General features: G+C 44.0%; 2 protein-coding genes across 3 annotated transcripts in view; both read right to left on the reverse strand.

The window, feature by feature from the left end:
- The window catches only part of MRPS6 (mitochondrial ribosomal protein S6), a 93,505-nt gene extending 68,401 nt beyond the window's left edge, over positions 1-25,104 (reverse strand). The window contains exon 1 of the mRNA XM_074996476.1: positions 24,946-25,104. Coding sequence (XP_074852577.1) covers positions 24,946-24,990 — 45 coding nt within the window. The 5' untranslated portion in view covers positions 24,991-25,104. The remainder of the gene's footprint in view (positions 1-24,945) is intronic.
- SLC5A3 (solute carrier family 5 member 3) lies at positions 1,507-25,083 on the reverse strand. Of its 2 annotated transcripts, none has more exons than XM_074996456.1 (2): positions 24,946-25,083; positions 1,507-6,964 (listed from the first exon to the last, which is right to left on the reverse strand). In XM_074996456.1, the coding sequence occupies exon 2, from the start codon at positions 6,646-6,648 to the stop codon at positions 4,507-4,509; it is 2,142 nt and encodes a 713-aa protein (XP_074852557.1). In that variant the 5' UTR covers positions 6,649-6,964; positions 24,946-25,083; the 3' UTR covers positions 1,507-4,506. The 2 variants fall into 2 exon arrangements, with proteins under 2 accessions (XP_074852557.1, XP_074852566.1); XM_074996465.1 differs by lacking the exon at positions 24,946-25,083 and adding an exon at positions 13,984-14,118.
- Positions 25,105-26,959: the final 1,855 nt, after the last annotated feature.

The following is a 26,959-nucleotide window of genomic DNA, read 5'->3' on the forward strand; positions in this document are numbered from 1 at the left end:
TTACAGGCCTTGTGCTGCAACTTATGGGAAAGGTGCACTGGGAACATAGATGGGTGAGGCGTACAATGCCACCTTCACTAAGCAACATGGACATTTCTTTGGAGACAAGAGTTAAGCATTAAGTTTGCCTAACTGGGATTTTTGTTGACGGTGGGGGGGGGGGAGGGAAAGAGGTTTGCAGCCACAAGCGAACACATGAAGCCCACCCACCCCTTTAAGGCTGCTGGGATTACAAACTAAGTTCAAAGCTGATCCCTTCCAACCAAGCCACCAACATGGTAGCAAGATTACGGTTGAGAGAGAGTGGGAAACTCATGGTCGGGTGGGGGGACCCCACACATCCTCAGTTTGCAGTATGAACACTTGTGGACCCTATATGGGACTTCCCTAGTATTATACCAGTGTACTGTGGGCAACAGAGGTAGCACAGGGGCAAATGTCTCGAACATCTGACTACAGACCCGATCCTCATGCACTTGTGCTGTGCGCCACATTAATGCCAACAGAGAGACTAGCAGAGTGCTACAGGAAAGTGTCCTACAGTGGTGGAAGAAATAAGGCAGCCCCCTCCCCCTGCAGAAACCTTCTCTAAAGCATTGAAGATTACCTCCATGAAAGTTGCATGAGTATCTCCATGAAGGATTCCCAGACCATCCCTGGACACAAACTTGATGGGGTTGGGATGAATATATGCATGGAGTGGGCACTGGAAAGCAGAACAAACATTTGGAATTGCTAATGTTCCCTGTAAGCTGAGCATTGGGGCAGCTGCTGAAGAGAGTTCACTGCCATCCATTTGCTTCGAGGGCTGACAGCTAGGTTTCTCCTGGTGGTACATGTTCTCACATTTTAGTGCACAAAAAATTTATTTCACACAGATGGAAAATATTAGAGGGAACCTTGCCTACAGCACATAAAATGTTTAATATGAAGAAAAAGTTATTTATATATAAATAACTTGTAATCCATGCAGTTTGACTGGAATTGGACACTCACCGGAGATGCCGTCCCCAGCATCATGTTCCACCGCTGTGCTATCCTGTGATCAGCTGGACTGCTCTAGGGTTAATACCACCTAGTTCTTGCAGAGAATGGATCCCCTGCTCACCCATCATCCATTCTGCTCATCCTCCTAGGCCAGAATGTCATCTTCATTTTTGCTGAGGTTGTGAGAGACAGACTCCTGGAGTTAGCCACACTGTATATGGGGGTAGTTGTGCAGTTGCCAAGAATTGCATGCAACTCACTGCAAAAGCAGCACATCTGCAGTGCTGAACCAAAACAACCATTCATCTGCCTTGTCTTCTGGCACACCTTCCAAAAGTCTTTTGATTTTAACACAGCACTGCTGCGTGTCTCTGGGGTAGCACATCATTTCCCTACGCCTGGGACAATACTTCTGTAGATAGCTCCAATTTTTTTTCTCCAGATCAAATGTTGCCCGATTACACATTTCCAGTTCCAAATGAGGTGTGTAGTAGATTGCTCAGTTTGTAACTTTGGAGAATATAATTCTGAGGGTCTACTATACTGTAGACATGTATTAGGTCATCAAAAGGAGGGTTCTGTCAACCTAAGTTTACAGTGTATCCCAAGGCTTATTTATGAAGACAGAGGGAGAACACAGTATTTTTAAAATCAACTGAGTTGCCAACTATGACAAGAGGTAACCATAACTAACACTAGGTTGTCTTATTTCTCTGAAGCTTCTTAGTAACAGACTAGACCAATCAGCATAAACTTTTAGAACTATGGTGATACGGACTTTTAGTATGAAAAAAAAAAAATCTGAAGTGTAGAAAGATACAGCTAAAAAGACCTACGTAAACTGTATTTTAGTATTCAAAACAAGCCAATACACTGAAACTACTTAAAGTGTAGACTAAATGCATCCATAATTCTTGATGCCTATTGTATGGTGTTACAGGTTAAAATTTCATTGCTGATCGTAAGAGACCTGGGCCATATACACCTATTCTACAGTAAACATTTAATGTGGGCTTTGGAAAAGAACTAGGGAGGACATTATACTAGGCAGTTTGCTGTTTAAGTGGAGACGAGGTATGCTTCTGGACCTATGACTGTATGGGGCTCCCTAGAGAGAGATAAGAGGGACTGAAGCAGTAGCAGTTAAGCAAAGGGTCCCTGAGAGAGAGGGTGGTGGTGATCCATTCATTAAAAACAACACCAAGAAGGGCAAGTAAACCCTCCAATGCCAACTGCTGATGAAAATGTTTGTACTTAGTAGGGGACAGTGTCTGTTAACAGCCCAAAGAGGGCAGACCACAACTCCCGCATGTGCCACTGAGCCCTAGTATTTTAGCCATTTCCTGAAAGTGCATATGGAAGCTCTTGGTCCATAGCCCACTCTGTCCAAATACAAAGGGGAACAGGCTCCTGAAGTTCCCCATTCCCCATCTCTTCCTAATGTATCCATCTAGACTTAGGGCAAACCCATCCAAGTTTTTTGCTGATGGAAGAGAGTTACATTCATTTCTCTTTCTATACCATACGGTCATTTCACCCAATCACACCTCCAATAACTAACTTATGAACCTGAATTTCCATTTGTATAGAATCTTTACTATGCTAAAATTTTATTTTAAAAAGATGTATTTTTCCTGTATAAAAACACCCATTAAAAACAACTGTTACACAGCAACATGAAAACCAAGTCTCAGCCATGTACTGTAACTGCCGTCATCTCCAGTATTCAGCCACAGCTTATCTCTCAATTGCAATACATAGTGTTCTATCTTGCAGTTCAGGATCTAAAATACCTAACAATGAAGAGTAGCTGTGGTAGACAACACAGCTCTATTCATATCCACAGACATATCAGCCTCAACTGCCATTTTAAAAGTATGGTAAATTACCAATGCCAACTGATAAACTAGTTATTGTTGGCTAAGCAAAAGCTGTTCAGTGACCCAGTGGAGTACCATGCAGCAAGAGGATTTTCATTCAGCACTCTAACTACATTCAACCCAGATTCCATTAACCTACCAATTTGTATTTACAACAAGTAGCACATTATTCTGCTAGATATCCCATTAAAACCAAATGGGTTACTCAGGGTAATTAAAATAAGTATTAAGCTATTTCTGATTGGGCAAATCACTGATGCAGTTGTCAGTAACAAATCTCTAGGGGAAAAAATACTTAAGTCTCATCTTTTGCACATTCCTGTAATTTGAAAGTGCTTAGTTAAAGCACAAAAAAGTCATTTTGCCTTTCCACATATACATCAAAACAGAGAAGCCCAGCTGAAGTTAATGAAGTTGTCCACAACATTCCCTCCATGTGGGCTCTTTCATACTATTCTTTTCTTAAGCAGAGTAAGTTAAAATGAAAGAGTAATGTGCCAAATCAAGACTTATTTGTTGCTTGCACTTCCCTGTTCCAAAATAGCAATTTTAAACAAATATCCACAGTACACATTAGTTAACATTTAACGGACTGCATTGCATATAGCTCGGTGACAAGGTTGCTAAATGTTTCAGGGGTTGGGGGCTTTTTCGTTTGTTTTAAGTCCAGTTGAAGCATATTCAGGTTTTCACTTCAGTAATTTTTGAGCAGATCTCTTTAATAGCATTCATCTGGAGCTTGCTCCCTAAGGAGAATCTAAACCTGCTTATGGACACAGCAAAATATTACAGGAATTTGGAATGGGGTAGGAGTGAATTTGTTTTGGTCCGTGTTTACTAGAAAACAAAAAGGTACAGTATCCACCCCTTTTCCTTCCCTTGCTAAGGTCATAAATTAAAGTTTACAAAAAGTTACACAGAATCTCTCTCTCTCTCTCTCTCTCAGGATTGGCTCCACCGTATCTCAAAAAATCTTTCACCATACCAGCATTTAATCTGGAGTAAAGAAAGCTGGTATTTGTGACTAAGTATGTTTGGTCTCTAATCTTATAGAGAACAGCATAAAACAGCTGCAGAGTGACACATTGTTTCTACATGATAGATGAGGAGATAAAGCATTTTGAATGCACTTTTTTTGTTGAGTATAAATGAATAGTGGAATTTAAAACACCACACATTTTTATATACAAAATCCACTGCAAGCAAAACAAAGCAGCAGTTTGTGTAAGTATGAGGCACAAAAATTATGCATGGGTATCCTTATAATTAGATCAATAGCATTGGTAATGCCAATTATACACTTATACACTTAATTTTATTTTCATTTTAATACTGGACTGAACATCTTAATGTTCTTCCTTAAAAAAAAAAACAAAAAAAAACAAACAAAAACACAGCTATCATGTCTTTCTTTGGTTTACAAACCCCCCTTTCAGAACTGCACTAAAAATCACATTCTTCCATATTGTAAAAAGACCTAATAGAATAATACACATCTCAAATGGTCTTTAAAATTGGCTGACAAGTTGATTTTGAAATTATAGCGTAAACAATGCCAGAAATGCAATTAAAAAAAAATTCTCCAGAGAAACTTGCATCAGCTTCTGTATGTTCAGCCATACCCTTAAAGCTTCACCACTCACAATGAGAAATAGACGAACATGAATATTCCAAGTGAACAGACACAGAATAGTCCAATATTTAGTAATAGTTTAACTTTAGGCGTCTCTTCCAACATTTGTAAACAGAGAGTCTCTTCCTCTGTATCTTGGATGACTCTTTTGTTCATGTTTCTACTTCTAAAGCCACAGAACCAATCTATGCATTTCCAATGTTTCTCTCTATTATCAGTCTCCTGCTCACGCTTTCTCTCACCCATGAGAGCCACCTGTCCATTTGAATAACAATCAACGGGCGTCTCAGCTTCAGAATGACTTACAGAAATCACTGGGTTGGTATCTTCTCTGCAAGTAACTAGAAGATTAATATCCTCAGGCTTAATATTTTTAATATTTTCTTCAGATTTGCCATTTGACAGGATATGATTAGCATTTTCATTACATTTCAAGATAGTCTTTTCTTGACCTTTATATGGATCCCCTTTTGAAACATTTTCTTTTACCGATCTGAATTTTATAGACCAGAAAGTGGTTGTTCGAACCTGTTCCTTTGTAGGTGGTGGTGTACACAGGCTTACTATCACAGTCACAATTCCAGTGATCCAAAACAGAGCAGTAGCAACATACATATAATGGATATTTTTGATGAAGCCTGGCCTAGTGTCAGGCTGGTTACACTCAGGGGCACGATAAATAAATGCCAATACCAGCCTTACAGATCCAAGAGCAAACCCAACCATTCCACCATAAAATGCCCCTTGCTCATTGCAACGCTTCCAAAATATACCTAACAGAAACAGAGCAGCCACTGGTGGAGTTAAATAATCTGCTACCTCTTGTATATAGAGATACATCTGGCCTCCTTGCATTTCCACTATTATGGGAACCCAGGCAATGCTTACAATTACCATAAAAGCGACAAACACTCTTCCTACAATCATTAGTTCTCTAGATGACGCACTCTTGCGTATGAGTTTATAGACATCAAGTGTAAATATGGTGCTGGCACTGTTAAATATAGAGTCCAAGTCACTCATTAGTGCTGCAATCATTACCGCCATCATAAGTCCCCTCAGACCAACTGGTACAAGTTTCATCACCAAACGTGGATAAGCAATATTAGAGCATCCAGCTCTGCTTCCACAGACTTGCATGCAGTGTTCTGGATTGATACAGGCAATGTCATCTGCAAAGATTATACGGGAAATCATCCCTGGGATAACTATAATAAACATAGGCAACAGCTTTAAAAAACCTGCCATCAGCGTGGATCCTTTGGCATGAGCAATATTTTTTGCTGCTAAAACCCTCTGAACTATGACTTGGTCAGCACACCAGTACCATACAGATGCTGGGGTCTGCCCCAACAGAAATCCAGGCCAAGGAATATCTTCATCTGTTGGCTCACGCAACATTTTAAGAGCATCGGGCTTTGGGTGAACATGACAAGAGTTGGTATTGGAAAGATTGTATGTCAACAAGATTGATGTAATATTTGGTGTTGCCAACATATATCTTCTTTTAACTTCTTCAAACCCACCAATCTCCATAATGCTTATGATCATGAGTGTGAGTGCACCAATAATCATAAGCAGTGCTTGAAGAGTATCTGTGTAGATGACAGCCACAAGACCTCCAGTTACAGTCAACAAAGCAGTCATTCCAATAAGCAGGATAACTGATAAATAAAGGTTCCAACCCAGAGATTCTTGAATAAAGAGTGCACCTGAATACAAATCAACAGAAAGCTTGGTGAAGATATAAAGAATTAAAGATAATGCTGCAAAATATATTTGAATTCTATGTCCTCCAAAACGTTTGGACAAGTATTCAGGCATGGTATATACTCCTGACCGTATGTAGACTGGGACGAAGACCCATCCTAGAAGCTGTAAAAGCATTAAGGCGTTGAACTCCCATGCACCTACTGCAAATCCACTTGCTGCTCCAGATCCTGCGAGCCCAATGAAATGTTCACTCCCAATATTGCTCACAAATAGGGATGCACCAATAGCTAGCCATGTCATAGAACGGCCTGCCAAGAAGTAGCCACTTACGGTGCTCCGATTGTATTTCCACATGGCAAAAAAGCCTATGCACATAACAAGCACAAAGTACAGTGTCACAATGGCAATGTCAGCTGTTTCCAAAGAAGGCCTCATTTTTACGAGCAAAGTGACTTCCAACTGCCGATGTCCAATTTTCACCCCCCAAGAAGTCTTTAGAGTAATATGTGAAGCAATTTACATTTATCAATACTGCAGATCAAGTTCTTTGTCCCTTGGTTTGCTGTCTTGATGGTGGTGGTTGTGGTACACTTTGAGAAGACAGATATATTTTCTCCGCTTCTTAAATGGAAATTTGAGAACTTAGCACGCACTTTTAATCGATTTTCCACAACAGCATCTGCATTAACTCTGTTGATGTAGGAGAAATTCTTAGCTGCAGCTAAGTCTAGTGAGGCCTACTGTACCAACCCTGCAAGGCAGCAAAGACAAAAGACAAAGGTTGTATTAGAGAAGGATTTCACTCAATTTATGAGAAAGATTTGAAGTCTATCAAAACAAGTGGCTCAATACAAGTCTTTTCCTCTTTTAAATTTTATTTGTGCGAGACAGAAAACAGAATTCGTTACTCAAACTGAATACTGTCATTCATAACTAAGCTGAAAACGGTACACCTCTCACTGGATACATCAACACAGAGCATAAAGATTAAAATGCCTATTTTTAATTAAAGTTAAATGCAATTGCTCCCTCCACTCTCCCCAAATCCTCACAGATTAAAATCTATTTTAAGAGACATTAAGATAAACCTTTCCTCATGTGAATGAAAATACAAAGACATTTTACATTATGAAAGTTTATTTGGATAGTCCTTTTATGAATTTCCCCAAGTAAACAGCCCAGGATCTCGCATGCTAGATCCTGAAGTGATGTCACAATTCTATGTGTGAGGCACCAGACTGTTGCCATGACTAATACAAAAATGAAGTCATAACACCACCACAAATATCAAATAAGTTGAAAATCTCTCATCCAGCAACATCTATCATGATTTTTGTCAGCCAGACGACCACTTATGGGTGTAGCCAAAGTTTCCCATGGTCCCATAAAGTTTAACAGCCACCAGTCCTGGCTTTCAATGTTTTGTGATTTTATTCCGCTGGAATTTTCCCCTAAAAGTCTTTTAAAAACCCAGTATGCAGAAGTGCTGGTAATGCTGCTAGACAATATTGACCTCCAGTGGTCTGGCAAATTTTCTTGTGCAGCACCAGTCAGGTCCCGAGGGTGCCGGACTACAGAGGTTGAACCTGTAACACTGCAGATGTATGACTAACTGTAATACTGACGTTTTTCCTACAAGTTGGAGAATAACCATCTGCTTCATGTGCACTGTACCACATTTAACTGTGCTTCGAGTGGAAAAAGTATCAGAATACATGAGTGAACTGTGACAGGAAGAGGAAAGTTTTCTTCATACTTGTAGAACAAGAACAGCAAGGCTTAAACATACCTTGATTACATCTCTCTCTCTCTCTCTAAAAGACTGCATCCAATGAATTCTGAGTTTTCATGTATCATTGGAACATATCAGGTATCAATGGGAACACCACTAAGACAACCAGAAAACTAGAAAAAGCCCGAGATCTACAAAGTGCCCATTTGGGGCTGCAAGCAGAGATCCGTACGAGGTCAGAGTTAACTCAACCAGTCATTATTCAATACTACAAGTTCATTTGCAGACTTCAATCCCATTGGTCAAAGTGAGTCAGCAAATGAAGCTGCAGATTAGGACCCAGGTTCTTTAACAGAATTGGGAGGTATGCGGGGGGGGGGCGGTGAAGAGGGAAAGGGCCAGGAAGGAGCAAGAAGTGGAATAATAGGGGCAGCTTCAGATCAGAACCTGAAGCAGCTGAGCAGGAATGAAGCGAAGGACTTGCAACATAGCTCCCTACGCCAGGCTCACACAGGATCACTCACCTTCGCCAAGTCAAAATTGTTTTCATTTGTCTACACCACAGGAGAAAGAACTATGGGAGACAGTATGGTTAAGCTTACTGGAGGGAGTCCTATCTTGATCCTACCCTGCACAACACAAGCCAGCTCTGCCTCCATACTAAAACAGTTACAGTAAACCATCAAAATACATGCAACTGTCTCGGGTTAACGCGACTGCTGACCCCGACAGAAGTCAGGCTGCCATCCCCGTCAAGAGTGGGGAAACTGCTCCTCTCAGAGGCAGCAACCTGACTCTTCTCACCTAATAGGAGTGGTTTTCTGCTCCTGTCAGAGGCGGCAGCCACTCCTCAGAGGCAGCAGCCACAACTCAGGCTGCTGTCCCTGACAGGAGCAGTTTCCCGGTCTCCAGAGTGGCAGGGAGCTGGGAACCAGGTTGCCCCTGGCTCCCAGCTCCCTTCCACTGTCTGGAGCCAGGAAACAGACTAAGGCTGCTGCCCTGGTCAGCTTCCCTTCTCTGCAGGTGGAGGGAAGCCCAAAGCCAGGCTGCTGCCTGGTTCCCAGCTCTCCACCGCTTGTGGGACCTGGGGAAACTAACCAGCTGGTCATTTCCCCGGGGTCCTGCAAGCAGCAGAGAGATGGGAACCACGCTGTCCCTTGGTTCCCAGCTTCCTGCCACTCTGGGAGCCAGAAAACTGAAGAGCCCACTAGGGCTGGTCAATTTCCCAGCTCCTGCAAGTCCAGGGAAGCTGGGAATCAGGTGGCAGCCTGGTTCCTGTCTCCCTTCCACTTGCACAAAAATTAGAGTTATGTGGGGGTTGCAGGAACACAACCCCCAAAGTAACAAGGGCTTACTGTATTGTAAACATTATTTACTAGGCCAATGAGCTCCACAAGCTTCAGACTGCTCTAAAATAACAAAGCTGTCAGGCCATACAAAACAAAAAAAAACTGGCCTTAAAACAACGCTTTAAAGGTTGAGCTGCAGCTATATAACATCAAACCATCATATAGCAGCAATTCCTGAGCTTCTTGTTGAGCATTTGTGTGTAGAATTAGACAAATTACCCTGGAGTCTCCGAGATAAAACTATGTTAATAAGATGGAGCTAAGGCTGAGAGTAGGGATGAGTACCTTAAATGGTTAAAATGATGTACACCCTTTTGCTGCTCCAGGGAACGATTATAGGTAACCGCCATCTGCTTATGTGAGAATGTGCACTTCTCACTCAGGCAGAGGTGTTAACAAGGAAAAAAGTTGCACATCTTCCTCAACAGTTTTTGCATATATATCTGTATGAACTGGCCATTTCAAAAGTGGAACGATGCACAAAAAATAAAGTATTTCAGAACCAAGGAAGATACTTTTTTTTTTTTTTTTTTTAAACACACGAGAGTACTTATGTTCTCATTCTACTGAAGTTATATCCAAACATGATGAGAGACTACACAAATGTGATACAAAAGCAGTTACAGTTGAGTGCTCTATTTATCAAAATCATGAGACTCGACAACAGATGTGTTTTTAAATTCTTCATGGAAGAATTTAAAATTTACATTCATGTCCAAAATATGTTGCAGCTTAACTGAGCCATTCCCTAGTTTAATATAGTTCTAAACAAGACAGTACACTGAATGTTTCCAAACTGTATAAAGCTCCTGGATATGAATGTAATACATTGATTAGGTGCATGTACTATTTTCATTGTATTTTAAATGCCAAAATGTAACAACATTAATACCAAGTTTTCATAATTAAAGAAAAACATATGCAAAAGCAGCTGTTCCCCAATACCAGAGAATTTATGCAAGAGAAATTATGCTTGTCATATAATTAAAATGGTAAGCAAGAGAAGAGTAAAATTTTAGTTCCTTACCCTTGTATCTTATTAAAAATACTTTTGGAATTAAACTAGCACTCTAAATGATCAGTCACAGCCAGGTAGCTGCGTTAGTCTGTATCTTCACTAAACAAAAAAAGCAGTCCTGTAGCACTTTAAAGATTAACAAAATAATCACCACCTAATAAGTTATTTTGTTTATCTTTTAAAGTGCTACAGGACTGCTTTTTTGTCTAGATTCTGAGTGATCATGGCTGCAATTAGAGCAGTGAAATCAGCTGTGCTGCAAGAGTGTACAAAACGGCAGCTAGCACGCTTCTTGTACAGTACACTAAACCCTCAATTTAATGGGCAAATAGGAAGGGAAAGGGTGTCCATTAATTCCAAAAGTCCATTAAATCCAAATGGTTATACTGTATGATGATACACTGACCTTCCCAGCCCATCGCTCCTGTCCTTTGCCCCCACTCTTCCCTTCACACCTCCCAATTATCAGGGAAGGAACAGCATGCCAGCCTGGCTCCTTCAACCCACTGCTCGAAGCTCTCTGCACACTCAGCGCTGCGGCTCCTCTGGCCCTGGCAGATCAAGCCAGATGCCAGCATTTATGGGAGGAGAGAGTGGCAGACAGCCTCTTATTTCCAAAGTCCATTAAACTGGGGTCTGTTAAATCAAGGGTTTACTGTATAGCATTTACAATCCTTACAAAGAGTATTTGTTCTTAAGTAAGTTGTCAGACCTCACAATTGAAAAACTCTCACGGGATACATAGTATTTATTTTGGTTATAGTAAAAACTTGCCAAATAGAAGCAGGGTCAAACCACGCTTTAAAATAGCTACTTTTCTAAAGCATCACTTTTTCAACTTTCAGGCCTGGCGTGCAGTATACAGCCCACTAAACTTCTGAGGGTAATTTGCTGGGTAGAGATCAACGGAACAAAAAGACTTATTTTAGTAAGCAAAAGGGAAGAATTTCCAACATTATGCTGGAATTTATTTTGGTAAGAAACTGACATAAGAAGTTACTATGAACTGCAGCAGTAAAGTACGTCTACACAGCCAAGAAAAACCTGCAGCTATTTCAGTGTAGTGTACACTTCTGAATTAGGCTAAAGCCCAGGCTTTGAGACCCAGAATCTACACAGCAGTGAAGGAGTCCTGCAGCTGAAGCAACATGAGCCAACGCAACTGATAGAGGCCAGCTACAGGTTCTTCTTTGCATTGTCACCAACAGTAAATCCACAGCGCAACATATCTGTGGTGACTACTGAAAAGTGTCTCCCCGTTCCTGATTTTAGAAGGACTCAAAACAGATACACAGGAAGTCTATTAAGTCACAGGAATAGTGTTTGCGACACTCACAAAACTTGCTGCACGTCAAAACTGGTACCAGTGAATTTCAGTCCCGGCTATTTTGTCTGGGCCACGTCACAGGCACAAAGTTTTCCTTTGTGTCCTATGTAACCGTGACAATTCCGTGCAAATATTAATATGCTTCCCCCAACCCCGCCAAAAAAGGCAGTTTATTAGCTAAAGACAGTTTTCAAGAAGGATACAAGATACTGTACAATGGATTCAGGACAGGGTTTATATATTATGAGAAATATCAGAACACGCACTTATCCCATTTTTAGAATGATGGTTTATGAATGACCCATTTTCTAAGATCTGTAGTCTCAACTGTTCATGTGGATGATCCAACCACCATTTAATATTTTAAAGCTCAGAATGCTACAGATAAGATGACAACAGTTTATGGCACAACTTAAGAAAGACTGATGTAGGACTGACATTGCATTGGTACATTAAATGCAGCTAGTAGCGGACACCAAAATTATAGTAATTCTAAGATTATTACAGAAAACAAAAACAGCTGTTTTGAACACTAAGTCTTTCCAAAAAAAGGACAAAATAAGACCCTACAGAAATTCAAATATTTCACAAAGCTTTAGAAGTGCTCGGTCACAGCCGAAATTCAGAACTGTTGGGTCACTCTTTTGAAAGGAAGCTTTCCCAGCATAATTGTCTGATACGTGGTCCTTTAAACTTGGCAACCAAGGAGGGGAATGCAGACGGAAGGAAGGGAATCCCACAGCTACAGCCTTAAAATGCTGCTTCCCCTATTACCTTTCCGTCCAGCCAGTAAGCATCCCTGCTATGTTTTCCTGGTCTCTTATCGCCAAAGATATAGTTCATGATTTCCCAAACTGGGGTGTATGAAGAAATTACAAGGAGGTCATGAAGTGACTCAGCCAGCCCCCCTCCCCCACACACACCCCTACTCCAAGAATGGGCCAGCCTTTGCTTCCAGCTCTCAGCCCCTGCTATTTTACATGGGCAACCCGGCACAGCTGCTATAAAAAGCAAGCTGCCAGCAAAGAACCATGAGAGCTAGCTGCCTCCTGCAAAGGAGTGTGGGTTGGGGGGAGGGAGGAAGAGGAGGAGGATGGGGTTAGATGGTGTGCTGGGAGAGCCTGGCTCAGGGTTGGGGCTTGGGTGGGAGGCTTGTGGGGCTCGCATGGCTGGCCCCAGCAGCCTGGGGTTCAGTCGACTGGCCCCAGTTTGGGCTGCCAGGCAGGCAGCTGGCCCCACCATCAGGGGGCTTACGCTGCTGACCTGCTGTTTGGATGGGCAGCTGTCTGGTGGGCGGCCAGGTGAGCAGGCAGCCGGCCGCTCTGGCAGGGCAGGGATCAGGTGGGTGGGTGGCTAGGGTGGACATTTCTGGCGGCTGGCACAGGGCTCAAGCAGCTGGCCAGCTGGGGCTGCACCAGGAACCTGAAAGGTGGGGGCTTGCCTGGCCAATCCATAGTTGGCCTCCGGGCTAGGATGGGGCCGGCACCGTGTCCAGCTCCCCAGCCAGGGCTACAGCTGTTCTCTGCAGGGCCCAGGCCATGCCTACCACTCTGGGGCCATGCCAGCAGCCCATTCAGTGTGGAGTTGGTGTCCATAGGGCCCAGGCTATGTCCACCATGGGTCTGGAACCAGCCACTGCAGCTTGTGGCTGGGCTGGTGCCAGCCCAGCAGGGGTCAAGGTTCAACAGGAGGTAAGGGAGCGCCGGGGCTGGGAAATGACAATAAGGCTTTGGCGGTTGACGCGTGGTTCAGGGTAGGCACAGTTCCGTTGGGTCTACTATTCACTATTTTCCAGACAACTTTTCTGGCAACCCCATTCACAAATTAGTAAGTAATCCATTCAATGTTGATGTCAATACATTACCAGAATTACTGCAAGAACGAGCACTCAAAATATGATTCAAGTACAAAAGAATTTTGAGAACTCAAACTTGGAGGAATTTTGAATAAAATATTTCCCAGTGTACTTGAAAGTTGAGGAAGAAGTGCTACATATTATTCTTCCATTTTTGTAAATATACCCTGTGGAAAAACCTTTTCAAGTATACTCAAACAAAAAACAAAACAAAGAAAATCGACTGGATGTGAAAAATGATTTGCGTTGTACACTTTCATCTTTCAAACCTAGGATTTCCCAACTTGTGAGGAAAATGCAGCATCATCCTTCACATTAAATTAATTTTGTTTCTGCTATTAAATTACATTTTTATTACATTTTGGGGCCAAGAAAAACTATTTGTGCTTATTTTTAATTTTAAGTAACATTTTTATATCCAGTTTGTGTTTATTTTGAATTATGAATTGAATTTTTGGTTGGGGGAGTCACATGTCATTAAACTTCTACCTTTATTTGCAAGTTAATGGACACATCTGTGCACAGTCTTGTGAGGTTAAGAAGTATTTGTCTGGAAATGACGTTCAATGATTTTCCATCCCACAGGTTCTTCACAAAGCTAAGCGTAACCTCTTCTTCTAAACCTAGAACCCCGAAAAAATGGATCATGAATAGCAAGCTCAAAAGCTACATAACAAATCCTTTCCAAAGTAGCAATATCTCCCATTTCAAGGAAAGGTGCAGCCAAACCTAGTAGTAAGACTCAGAGTACATATTAGTATTAGTAGTTATCCAGTTTTTGTCTACTGAAGTGACCCAGGTAACTTTACTACCATATTAAAAATTCCCTGTGTTATTGAAGCTATACAGCAAGTTCTTCCAGTACTGCAATAATACATTTTTTCCCCCATTCACAGTATTTCGAATGAGAGTCTAAACAAGTGAAAAACACCTCTGTGGATCAAACTGCTTTTCTGACAAGCTACATACAGTCTGTATAGGGTAACACTCTGCATTTTGTCCAGATCCAGTGCATTGCAGCAATTTTAAGTATGCACTGTTGAAGACAAATTTAAGAGTTCCTGTCTATGCAACAGAAGCAAATAAAATATGTAGTAACTGGAGCTATATGGCTCAATGAAACTGAAGAATAAGGTGAGTCAAAGAACTGTAGTTGGGTTTTGCATGGGTCCCCCTTAATATTTTTAATAAAAGCACTTTACTGAGACTTTCTACCTATGAGTTCTGCAAATATCAACACAGTGGTCCTAAAGAAAGTTAAAAATTGTGATTTCCCCCCGCCCCCTCGCTCATTCATCAGCTCTGTTGATGCTTAAGCCAAAACAGATCTGGCTCACTGTCTCATAACCATTGACTCTGCAATGTGGGGGTAAACAGAATAAAATATAAATGGAGTAAGTGCAGAAATCAGAATTGTTGAGTAAAGGTGCTTAAATACTCATTTTTCTGAACCTAGCCACATTTTCAGCTCCACAAACCGCAATCATTTTACTGAAGCAGCATGTAACTTGAATCATCTGTACCTAATTAACATTAGTAGTTGAACAAGCATGCTCATTGGAAAATAGACATCTAAGAATAAAGGGTAGTAAGCACAAAAACTTGACAGAGGGAGGCTATGAGAATGGAACACCCTGTAAACATATCACATGTAGCAGGCTTTAGCATGTTTGGGAAAAATATGAGCCACAGCCAAGGACTGGCTACTCTTTCCAGCAGTCTTCTGTTGACCCTCCTCCTCTAATCTCCCCGTCCCACGCAGATATTATATGGTGTCCAACCATGGTTGGCACAAGAGACAACTACAAAGGTGCAAGACAATTATGTATGTCCTGTTGAAGCTGTGCTATAGGCATTGAACAAGAAAGTGCAAAGAAGCAACCCCTTTATGTAGCTGCTTCCACTTTCCTTCCCTAAAGCCCGAGCCACAGCCCCACCCCTTGAAATACGGTGTTCTCACCAATCTCCATATTCCCAAAACCCCCCAAAGCTGAGGAAAAACAGCTTCCAGCCCCCACTTGTTCACTAAAGCAAATGTCTTAAACAAGTCTTTTGTTCTTAAGTAAGTCACATATGACCATGGGGACTCTAGGCATACTATAGTAGTATGTCCATTACCAAATAACATGAAGATTCTGTTTCCATGTTTTAATAAAAACTCACGAAGTTTATAAACTTCATGCCACAAAGATCCCAAATACGAGCGACTTACTTTTCACATGGACTGAGCATCCTGTGCATCCCCTGAACTCAGTAAGAGTCACAAATGCTCAAGGCCTCTGAAAAGTAAGCTCTACCAGAGTCTGAGGGCTTCAGCTCTGGGTTGCAGGAGTCAGGTTACAGGGCTCACGCCTGAGGCTGTAGTCCCTTGGGCTTTGGCTCTGGCCCCCACAGGATGGCCGGGCTCAGGGTTTGGTCCCCCTCCTGAGTTCACACATTCATTTTTGTTGTCAAAAGGAGGTTGTGAGGCAATGAAGTTTGAAGGCCTCTGGTGTAGGCAACAGATAAAGGTTGCAGGTATGCACTTGTATCATGTGTATAACAACTTGAAACAGTTTTAAACTCCGCAACAGTGAGAAACCAGGAAATAAGAATTAAGTCTGTTCATGTAAATTCTGCCCCATCCAACCTTCCCAATGACCATAAAAAGACTCTAGGGTACCACACCTAAAGAGGAGCTATGTGCCTCTCACCAAAAGAAGTTGGTCTAATAATCGATGCTTACCCACTCCCACCTTGCCCTCCCACACAATGAATCAGTTTACTAAGAAAACCCAAATTACTCTTTCAAAGAGTTAAAATCTATTCAATGTTCTGAAACTCTTGCCCTGGAATGAGAACTACCACTGGTTTATAGTAAAAGTATCATTAGCTTGACAGTATCTAGTTTGATAAGATTAGAAATTTAGTTACTAAAAAAAGTCGTTACATAACATACTTAAATGGCTTACAATAGTCTGACTTGGTATTGTGCAATATTTTTTGATTAAACACACTAGGAAGAAAAATAAAATATGGCACACATTAATGGACTGAAACCTGGCTAACTCTCAAAAATGTAACCATAAATGAGGAATACTCATTGGGCATGAGTGCAAAGGATTCCTGAAGGGATCTGTTCCAGGCCATTAATGAAGAAATTTTAGGTAGCATAGGGCCAAAGAAGAAAGACATCACTGAATCTTTGCAGATGACACAAATGGGAGAGTAGTAAATAATGAAGAGGACAGGTCAAAGGTCACTAATTCTGAACCCACCTGATAGATGTGCATGTTTGCACTGTGAATGTCTGCTCAGTTTAAGAGCACAGACCAGTGTTTCTTAAACCATGTTCCGTGAAAAATTTGCATATGTGCCACAAAAATTCACTGGCAGTATATATTTTCTGTTATTAAAGCCAGATATTTTACTATAATATCTGATTACTTCCTTTTGTTTTTGCTGTATGTTGCTGGGTTTTTGGAGGGTATTTTGTGTTTGGGTTTGATTTTTTTTTTTTTGGCCTGAAATTTTTTGAAGAAAATTTTCATAGGTATTCAGTAGTCTCAAAAAGTTTAAGAAACACCACACTTACAGGATGGGGGACCTTCTTTTAGGAAGCTGTATTTATGAAACAGATGTGGGGGGGCGGGTCATGGTGGATGATCAGCTCAACAAACTCCCAGTGTGATGCTGCAGACCAAAGAGTAACTGCAATCCAGGTATACATGAACAAGAATCTTGCATAGAGTACAGAGGTTAGTTACTGCTGTATCTGAAACTGGCGCTACCCTGGCTGAAATACTATAACCAGTCTGGTGCCTACAATTCAACAAGGAATTGGAGAAGTCAGAGAGGGTTCAGAGAAGAGCCAAGTGAATTATTACAATTTTTAAAATCTGATTTACAATGATCAGATCATCTTTATAGCTAATAGAGGTTTAGGGGTGACCCAATCACAGCTTATACAAATCTACATAGGGAGAAGATATTTAATTGTAGGATCTTTGCTCTAGCAGAGCAAAGTATAACCCAGGGGTTGCCAACCTACCACTCTGGAGCCACATGCAGCTCTCTAAAGAGCCACTTGCGCCTCTGGGTGCTGCTGCTGCTGACTCCACTCGTGGCTCCCTACGCTGCCCATACTGAAATAATGGAACTAAATTAAATTGGTTTAGCATCAGACATTAAACCAATCCAATTTAGTTCCATGATTTGAGCGGGGACAGTACAGGGAGCTGCCCACGCGCGTCACATGAGGGAGTGATCGGGGGGAGGAGCAGCTAAGTCTTCCCCTGCTGGAGCTGCCCAGCCATGCTAAGGAGGAAGAGACAGGGGCAGAGGCCTCCTGCAAGTGCAGCTTCGCTCCCCTGTGGGGCCACACCTTCTCCCCAGCAGTATGGCAGCCCTCAGCTCCTCCTTGCTCTGCAGCAACTGCTGGAGCCTGCAGCGATGCCCAGCAGTGCAAGGTCAGCTCCCCCAGGACCTGGCCCAGCTCCCCATCCAACCCCTGGACCCAGTTCGTCCAGCACCAGTGCCAATGGGAAGTGAGCAGCTGGGAAAGTTGCAGGGACTTCCTGGCCTGAGAAGTTTGGCGGAGGGACAGCAAGTAAAATCCAGATTCAGCGGGCAGGTTGGAGCAGAGTAGCTGAGGTGGGTTAAACCTGGGGGTTGAGGGGGGGCCCCAGGCACGATTTGGTGCTGATAGGGGTTAAGCCTGTGGGGGGTGGATAGAACAGGGGTGGCTCGGGGATATACATATGACGACAGCTTGCGGGGGGTGGTGGTTTGGGGATAGAGGGCAGATTTGAGGGCTGAGGCCGGTAAAACCTGGTGATGGGGGTAACAACTTTTTAAACAGGTACCAAACAGTGTGTGTGCTATTCTCAAAAATACAGATTACAAAAAGTACAGTTTGATGTTATTTATTAAGGATCATCTTGTACTCACGTGCACTGTGGCTCCTGAAGTACTGATTTTGTATCTGAATTTGAAAAAATTCTCACTATTTTAGTTGCAGACCCGTGGTATAACATAATCCAATGGCTGCCAGTTGAATTCAGACAGAAGTATTATGCCTTGTTTTTAAGCTGCGAAAGACATTAGCCATTGGAAAAGCCTACCAAGGGTCAATGATGAAGCCTCCACTGTGACAAATTTTAAGACCAGGATTGGATATTTTTCTGAAAGCTGTGCTCTAGGAATTGTCTGGGGAGGAAAGTTCTATGATCTAAGTTATACAAAAGGTCAGACTAGATGATCATAATGGCCCCCTTCTAGCCTTAGTATCTATGAATCCCATATACACACCTGTAAAATAATCATCTAGTGGTCTAGCAACCTGTACGACACAGGCCATAAAATTTCCAAGATAATTTTAGTTCATTTATTTTAGAAAGGCATGCAATCTGTATGTTAAAGTTGTCTGTGCATGAATATTCATCATTTCCCTTGGTAAACTGCTCTAATGGACAATTACCCTCAGTGTAAAGGAAAAAAAAAGTATGCCTTAGCTCCAGGCTGGATTGGTCTAGCTTCAACTTTCTGCTATTGGATCACGTTATGCCTTTCTCTGCTTGATTGTAGAGCACATTTTACAGGTGGACAAACTGAAGATTAAATGACTTGTCCCATCATAAGTGAGTCAGGATTAAAATTAGAAGAGGAAAAAAGAAAAAAAGTACTGTGCATTACTTCACACCCCCCAGTCTGGGGCTCCCACCACTATTCTTCATTTACTCAGTCCATTGCCTTAATCTATTGGTTCTCCTCAACCATAAAACCTGCTCATGTCTAGAGTCCTCTATGGAGAGGAATGTAAATCCACAGATGCGGATATAGGCTGATATCTACAGAACCACAGGGCTCTCCAAGGAAAACTGCAGCAACAAAAGAAGCTAAATGTGGGGCCACCACTTCCAGAAGCTAGTGCCCCACACTGGCTGCTCCTCTGACACAGCTGTACCACACCCAGGCCTGCCACAAAGCTATGTGCATATCCTGTCTAGCAGTGTGCCAAGCAGCCTCTTGCCCACCTCAGAGGGCGAGGCTGGAACCAATATAGCTGTGCTGGAAGAGCTGCTGGTGCAAGATGATGGCTCCAGAGAGCTGTGGCTCCACATTCTGTTCCTTTTGCCAAGGCGGTTCCCAAGAAAGCTCTGAAGTTCCACATATACTGATTATATCAGCAGTAACTTCATTATCTGGGCAGGGTTGTAACTATATGAACCATGAGAGACACAGCTGGTCATCTCCTTTCTCCCTGCCCAGTCTCCACCTCAACTCAGGCATAAGGAACTACCAGCATGAAGCCCAATGCTGGGCTAACACTCACCTAATCCTCAGAGAAGTCAGTGGGAACCTGCATGAGTCTACACACAGAGGCTACGGTTACACCCTACCCTAACTTGAAATAACTTACGCAATTAATTGAGTAAGGTATTTTGAGGCTTCCGATTTAGAAACCAGTGCAGGTTACACTGCACCAGAGTTCAAAATAAGCGCTTCTTTCAAACTTCCCGCTAACCCTTGTAGGACAAGTGTTACCGGGAATGAAATATCACACTCAAAATAACTCTGCTATTTCTAGCACAGTGTATCCCAAAATAGAAACTGTAGTGTAGCCTTTGCCAGGGATTCCCTTACAAGAATCAGGAATTTTCACATTTCAGATATAAAGTTCTGTACCTCAGTGAAGGGCTTAATAAGTATTAACCCATGTTATCCTGTACACAGTGTGAAAGTCTGTTACTTGAAGAAAATGTATTAAATCAATACATCAAAGGTTTTGTCCTTCACTAGGATTAAGACAACAGTAAATTTCAGTAGTTACATCCTCACTCCTTAAATTAGGTAAACCAGCTATTCAACCAAGAGTGTGTGAAACTATTTTCTGAAAAAACAAAAATCCTCTGTTGCTAGGCTGCCCTTTTGTCCATAGCCTGGGCTTCCCTAAAACAGCTGGATGTTCTCCACAGCAGCCAGAAAATTTACTGAAATAGGGCAACCTGCTTGGAAGGCAAACATGTTGAGAAGCAATTAGCATGTGAACAAACTAAAGTCAAAGGGAAAAAAAGCAGCCTTAGAGCATTACAAAATATTAATGAAGTTATCTGCTGTAACAGGAGAATTGCATATAACAGAAGTGAACTGACAGGCAATTCTTTAAAAACCTGAGTTCATCCCAAAAACCCCTGAATATTTTCTTCTCTTGGAGGTAATAAAATATTTACCATGAAAGTAGACTGACATTTAAAAGAGTCCCATGCCTGTCCTGTACCTTCAGGAAATGCTGCCAGCTTTGGAAGAATGTCTCACATTGCCCCCTTCAGGTCAATCTGAGGAATAGCATAAAGCAAGACATTTCCAAACCCTCACTGACTAGATCATGGTTTCCCAAACTGGGGGGCATGAAGAAATTCTGGGGGTGAAAGGAGGCAACCCAGCCCTCCCATCACTCACCCACCTAAAGAAAGTCAGCATTTGCTTCTGGCTCTCAGCCCTTGCCATTTTATGTGGGTGACCCAGCACAGCTGCTATAAAAAGAAGGTGGTCAGTGAAGACCCATGTGCAAAGGTGAGTGTGGGTTGTGGGGGAGAGGAGGAGGATGAGGTTAGATGGGCGGCTGGGGTGCCGGGTTCGGGGGATGGCAGTGGGGTAAAAGTACGGGGTTGGAGGTGCCTGGCTTTGTGGGAGCAGAGGGGCTCAAGTGGGCAGCTCCTGGGGTGTGGGGGGCTTGGGCAGCGAGCCAGCTTACAGGATTGGGCAGCCGGCCCCAGCAACGCAGGGCTCAGGCAGCTTGTGCTGGTGGGCAGGCAGCTGGCCCCAGAATTGCAGGGCTCAGGTGGCTCAGGCAACTCAGGCTGGTGGGTGGGGTGCTAGCCCCAGCAGCATAGGGCTCAGGCAGCTGACCCTGGCAGCATGAGGCTCAGGTGGCTTGGGCTGGTGGGCAGGCAGCTGGTCCCAGCAGCACAGGGCTCAGGTGGCCAGTGGGCAGCTAGCCCTGGAGGTGCAGGGCTTAAGCAGACAGTTCTGGCAGTGCAGGTCTCAGGTGGGCAGATGGCTAGCACAGGCAGCTAGCACAGGGCTCAAGCAGCTGGCCAGCTGGGGCTGCACCAGGCAACCACAAGGGCCAAGAAAACTATTTGTGCTTATTTTTAACTTTTATATTAAGTTTTTGTATTTATTTATTTTAAATTATGAATTGAATTTCTTCACAGGGGGGTTGGATGATAATAAAGAGGTTGGGGGGGGGGGGGGGCCATGAGGATTTCTCAAAAAGCAAAAGGGGTTGTGATGCCGAAAAGTTTGGGAACCCCTGGACTAGATTAAGGTTCATCACCACAAGTGGAAGTCTAGGCAGGAAGTTTCCTGAAGAAATCCTCTTTCCCAATACACTTAACACTCCCTCTCCTTGCCAAGCCTCTGCAAAAATGCTTATAATGCTAGTTGAATGGGAGTTGGGAACTTAGTATTGTATGAATTTTGTTGCAGATCACTACCCTCACTTTTCGAAAAGCAGTCCTTTGGCACCTTAAAGACTAACAATAGTATTTACTAGGCGATGAACTTTTGTGAGACAGAGCCACTTCTTCAGATATTCTCCAGATCTGATTAAGTGGGTTTGTCCAACGAAAGCTCATCACCAAATAAATCATGTCATTAGTCTTTAAGGTGCTACACGATTGGAGTTTTTGTTTTGTGAAGCTACAGACTAACACTAAGTCTCTGAGACTTTTCACCTTTCATGTCACGTGTAATCTGGGGACTCAACTTTTCAGGATAGGACACAAGACTCCATATGTTTGTGTGCCAACTATTATGGAAACCCTTTATCTACAGGCCTGCAAATCCACAAATATCCAATTTATAGCTGGGACTCATTTTTGCAGACACAGATACAAAAGTTGTATCAATCTAGAACCCTGCATATTTGCAGATGCATGCATTATAGCTGCGGGAATCTGCATCTGTCTATGTGAATATGGATATCTGTGGATCATTTTGGCAGATGTGAAAACAAATATCAATTTGATATCCACTAAGGGCTCTACCTTCATCCTGATCCTGTACCCACTAGCCACATGTGGCTGCCTCAAAAAAACATTGCACTCAAAAATGTGATGATTGCTGTTGATTACAATCAATGTTGAAGCATTTTGTTGGAGAGGTAGAGCCCTATGTGAATACAAACATTGATATTTGTATGCACATCTGCCCAAATGACAGACACAGCTACCTCACTATAGAAGTGGCTACTAACTGAACATTACTAGATTTTCAAAAGTAGAAGTAGCAGGACTCAGGCACCATATTCCCATTCAAAGTTGTGTGTCTTTGAAAGATCTCCTTCAGAGACATCAAATAATTTTCACAAAAATTAGTACCCCAATGGCAGATGGCAGAACACAAGTCTCGCATGCTTTTCCTTGGATTACAGTTGTAAAGAGGTCTCAAATATAGAAAACACTTTAAAAACTTTGCCTAGAAAGTCACCTATTTGCTCAGGAAATACTAAATTAAAATCTCATTTATTCAGGACCCAGTTGTATGTATATAATTAATTACAGGATTTCAGACTATTAGCCCAAACTGAATTTCCTTGCTTTGGTTTGTTGACGTCACAGCCTTAGCAATAGCTTTGTGGTTAAGATTTTTTAAAATACACACAATTTCTAAACTGGCATGCTGTACAGAGAGAGTTCTTTAGATTCAGCACCAGCACTTTTGGGAAGCAAGGGCTTAAAACGGCACAGAAAAAAAATCATACTATAGCAAGATATTTGTAGACAAGTTAGTTTACCACGAGCAATTGAAACAAGACTTGAAATGAATTCTACATTTTAACAGTTATGATACAAGGAGTAAGACAGAAACGACTTTTCTATACCTCCCTTCATTTTACCAAAATATAGAGCACTTAACTCCATTATTTTAATCTACAGAAATGTCTTAAGTAAAAGCATTTAGGAAAGTACATAATGGAGACTGATTTTTTTTTAAATATTTGAGTTGTTTCCCTAATGTTTTATTGTAAGTGTGTAACATCCTATCAGAGGCATTCTATAGATAAGCACATCTCCATTTCAGTGTTCTAAGCCCAGAAATGTCTGTGAAGCTCTTCAAAGCCACAGTATTTTAAGTCATGCTTACAATAAAATATTTTGTTTATACCGCTCTGTACTGTCAGATCTGTGATTCAAAGACAGAACGCTTACAGTGTATAACGTAACCTCCATATCTTGCTTTTTTTTAATCTAATCTACAGGCTACAACTGAAGCGAGTGGAAAAATACTAGTGTTTAGCACAAGATAATATGCTTAAGTAACAGAAAAAATTGAATTAAACTAGAAGCAGAAAATTAAACATGTCAGCACTATTATACATATGTAAAAAGGACAGTTAAAGATGAAAGCCAGCAAAAACATGTAATTTGTATAATTTAAGACTTTAAAAGGTACCTACACTAACAGAAAAGCTGCTGCATTTAGACACTAACGGTTTATAATAGGATTGCATGGAGTAGGCTTTATCCTGGGGGATAAAGATGGGTTGTGTATGTAGTCTGGCATAGCACAAAGCAGTGAAAAGACTAATACCAAACATTCACCTTACGTTAAGGGCCTGTTTTAAAGTCTTCCCCATATTTGTGAAATTGAATTTAAAGCAGTTTGGCTCCCAAGCACAAGCCTATGAATAATTTTGTGGGGGGGTTTTTTTGGGTGAGGTTTATTTAAAAAAACCAAACAAAAACAGAAACAGAGAAAACCCCACAAAATCATATAATCCCGTTCCCAGGCATTGAAACCTGTGGCAGGATCTGGCAACCCTTTAACATCAAAGACACTGGGAGAGCTCTCTCATTTATCGAACAAGCTCAGCTAGCGTTCGCAACAACAGAAATAATTTCTAGGATTTCTCTAGCAGGGCCAGGGGGTCACAAACAGGAGACCCTTATGAAAAGGGACATCAGGCCGTCACCCTGCCTTGGTGTAGGCTCCTAGTGCGGGGGGGGGGGGGGGGGGAGAGAGAGAGCGCGAGCGAGCGCGCACGCACCAAGCTGCGGCTGCTCCAGCTAGCCGAGTACCTACTACCCTCGCTTGACTGCTGCCAGGGCTGAACCCCGCCATCTCTCGGCTTGGCACACGAGCGACGAGAGTGAGGAGCTAAACGCACAGCGCTGGAGCCCTGGCAAGCCGCCCCGGCCATGGCGCGAGGGGACAGCGGAGGAACCCGAGCGGGGCCCGGCGGAGAGGAAATCCTCTCACCTGCCCCGCTCAGACCCAGCTCACTTGTCTCCCCTGCCGCGCAGCACCAGGCACTGGCACGCAGCCCCCACCCCCCATTCCTGCCTTTCCCCGCGCGCAGCGCCGGCGGCTCCAGCCGGGGAGCCCCCCACGTGCGCCACCCGCCGCGGCCGCAGGGACGAGGCGGGTCAGGGGCGGGCGCCGGGCGCCGGGCCCCGCACTCACCCGCTGCATGGCTTTCAGGATCAGAGCCAGCTCGTAGCGGGGCATCCTGCGGCGGCGGCGGCAGCGACCAGAGCCCGGACTGCACAGGCGGGAGGCGGACGAGTGTCGCCGCTTAAAGGGCGCCGCCGCCGTTGCCCGCGCAGGCTCCGTAGCGCCTTCCCCGCGGCAGGCGGTGCCGCCTCTTCTACCCCTCCCCCCCGAGCTAGGCACGCGCCTCCTCTCTCCCCCCACCCCCGCAGCCCCCCGGTCCCCCACGCGCCCCCCGCCTGCTCGCAGCCTCCCTCCGTCCTCAACGGCTCCAGGACTGCGCGCGGGAGGGGCGGGGGGCGCCTCGGGCACCCCTAAGCGGGCGGGCGGGGGGAGGGGGGCGCAGCCGCGTGCAGCGTTGGCCCCGCCCCCTCCTTGCGGTTTTCGCTCTGCCGCCGCTGCAGGGAGTGGAAGTTTCCACTGTGTCCGCCCGTTCCCCCCCCGCAGCTACACACTCGGGCCCAGCTCGGGAGCCAACCCGTGACAGCCAACCCGCCCGGTCCGGCCAGGCCCGCCGGAGCCACCCCTGCCCCACGCGGGGGCGCGGAGCGGGCCGCCGCTTGCAGGGTGTTCCAGAAACATCTGCAAGACACACGCCGCGCCACAGCCACGGGCGCACCTCCGCCCCGCCAGGGCCGGGTCCCGCGCACGCGCCGCTGTGCCCCTCGGACATCGGGGTCATGTGCTAGCCCCCGAGCGGTGCATCCAGCCTCTCCCGCCCGGGTTCCTGCCAAAGTTAGGATTGCTCCTTAGTGTGCCCTCTGCGTGACCCTCCCTGCACCCCTCCCCCCACGGGCATCCGTGGCCTGTGCCCCCAGACAGCCAGTGCCGGGGATCCCCTAGGCAAGCTGGCGCCCGCGGCTGCCCGCCTTTGAGAGACACGCTGCTCGCACACCCCAGTGTGCCAAACACCTCCGCCCCTCCCCACTGACACACACACTGAGCGGGTGGAAAGAAAACGCTTCAGTGCCAGAGAGCCCTGACACGGACCAAGGCAACTGCATTGGGATTCTCCGTCTGTGCTCCCCCCAGCACAGCTCCACTAGGCTCATGGCTCCTCAGTGATCCCCAGTCATGGGCAGAGACCTGTACCTCCTCACCTCCCAGCCAGGGGTTTTCCAGACAGTTCCCTGCCAGGGCTCCCAGCAAGCCAGGCTGCTAGAACAGGCCAGCTTCTGCAGGTTGCTTTCTCTCCAAATGTTATGAAGAGTGTAATTGCCCATATGTATAAATTACCACTGAGCACATTAAAAGCCATGAACACACAAATGGGTTTTCCTTATGCTTCCAAGTTTATAACTGTCTCAGATCCACAACCCAAACTGGGCAGATCTGCCTGTTTTCTTATACAGATCAAGCAGGCCTTTGTGATCCAAGCTCCAGAAACAGATACGCAGCAAACAATTATCTTCTCAGGATAGAGCATCGAAAGGCTGGGTTTTTGTATAACCAGAGGTGGGAATTTCCCTTAACTGCTCTCCAGATGCTTCCCAGAAAACCATTTCAAACTTACTGTCCCAAAAAATCCATTCTTGTCTGGCACAGTTGTATTTGCTCTTTGAACTCTGAGCCCTTACATCATATATTGGCCACAAGAGAAGTTGCACTCCCAGCCCACAATAATACATAAACTTTGCATTTCATAGTGGTTCGAAAGATATTTCAAGGAATTGCTATATCTGTCTTGTATGCACACACATTTTACACCTCCAGGCAGTGATACACTCTGGCAGTGATACCATTGCCACGCATATGTGTCAATACTTCAAAAACATCCATACTCTTCTCTGTGCCCACCAAAAAAGAGACCATTAGACACACAACTACCTCTTCCAGACACATGCACAACCTGCCCTGTGATTCAGAAAGAAGCAGTTACCCATTCCTGAAGTCCCTCTCACCAGGGGTGGTGCATGGAGGGGAAAAGGGATGTGAGACACCCCCACCACTGCGGGTGGGAGGGGTAAGGGGCCAGAACCTCAGGACA

This window comes from Carettochelys insculpta, chromosome 1 (assembly GCF_033958435.1).
Source record: "Carettochelys insculpta isolate YL-2023 chromosome 1, ASM3395843v1, whole genome shotgun sequence".
Lineage (NCBI taxonomy): Eukaryota > Metazoa > Chordata > Testudines > Carettochelyidae > Carettochelys > Carettochelys insculpta.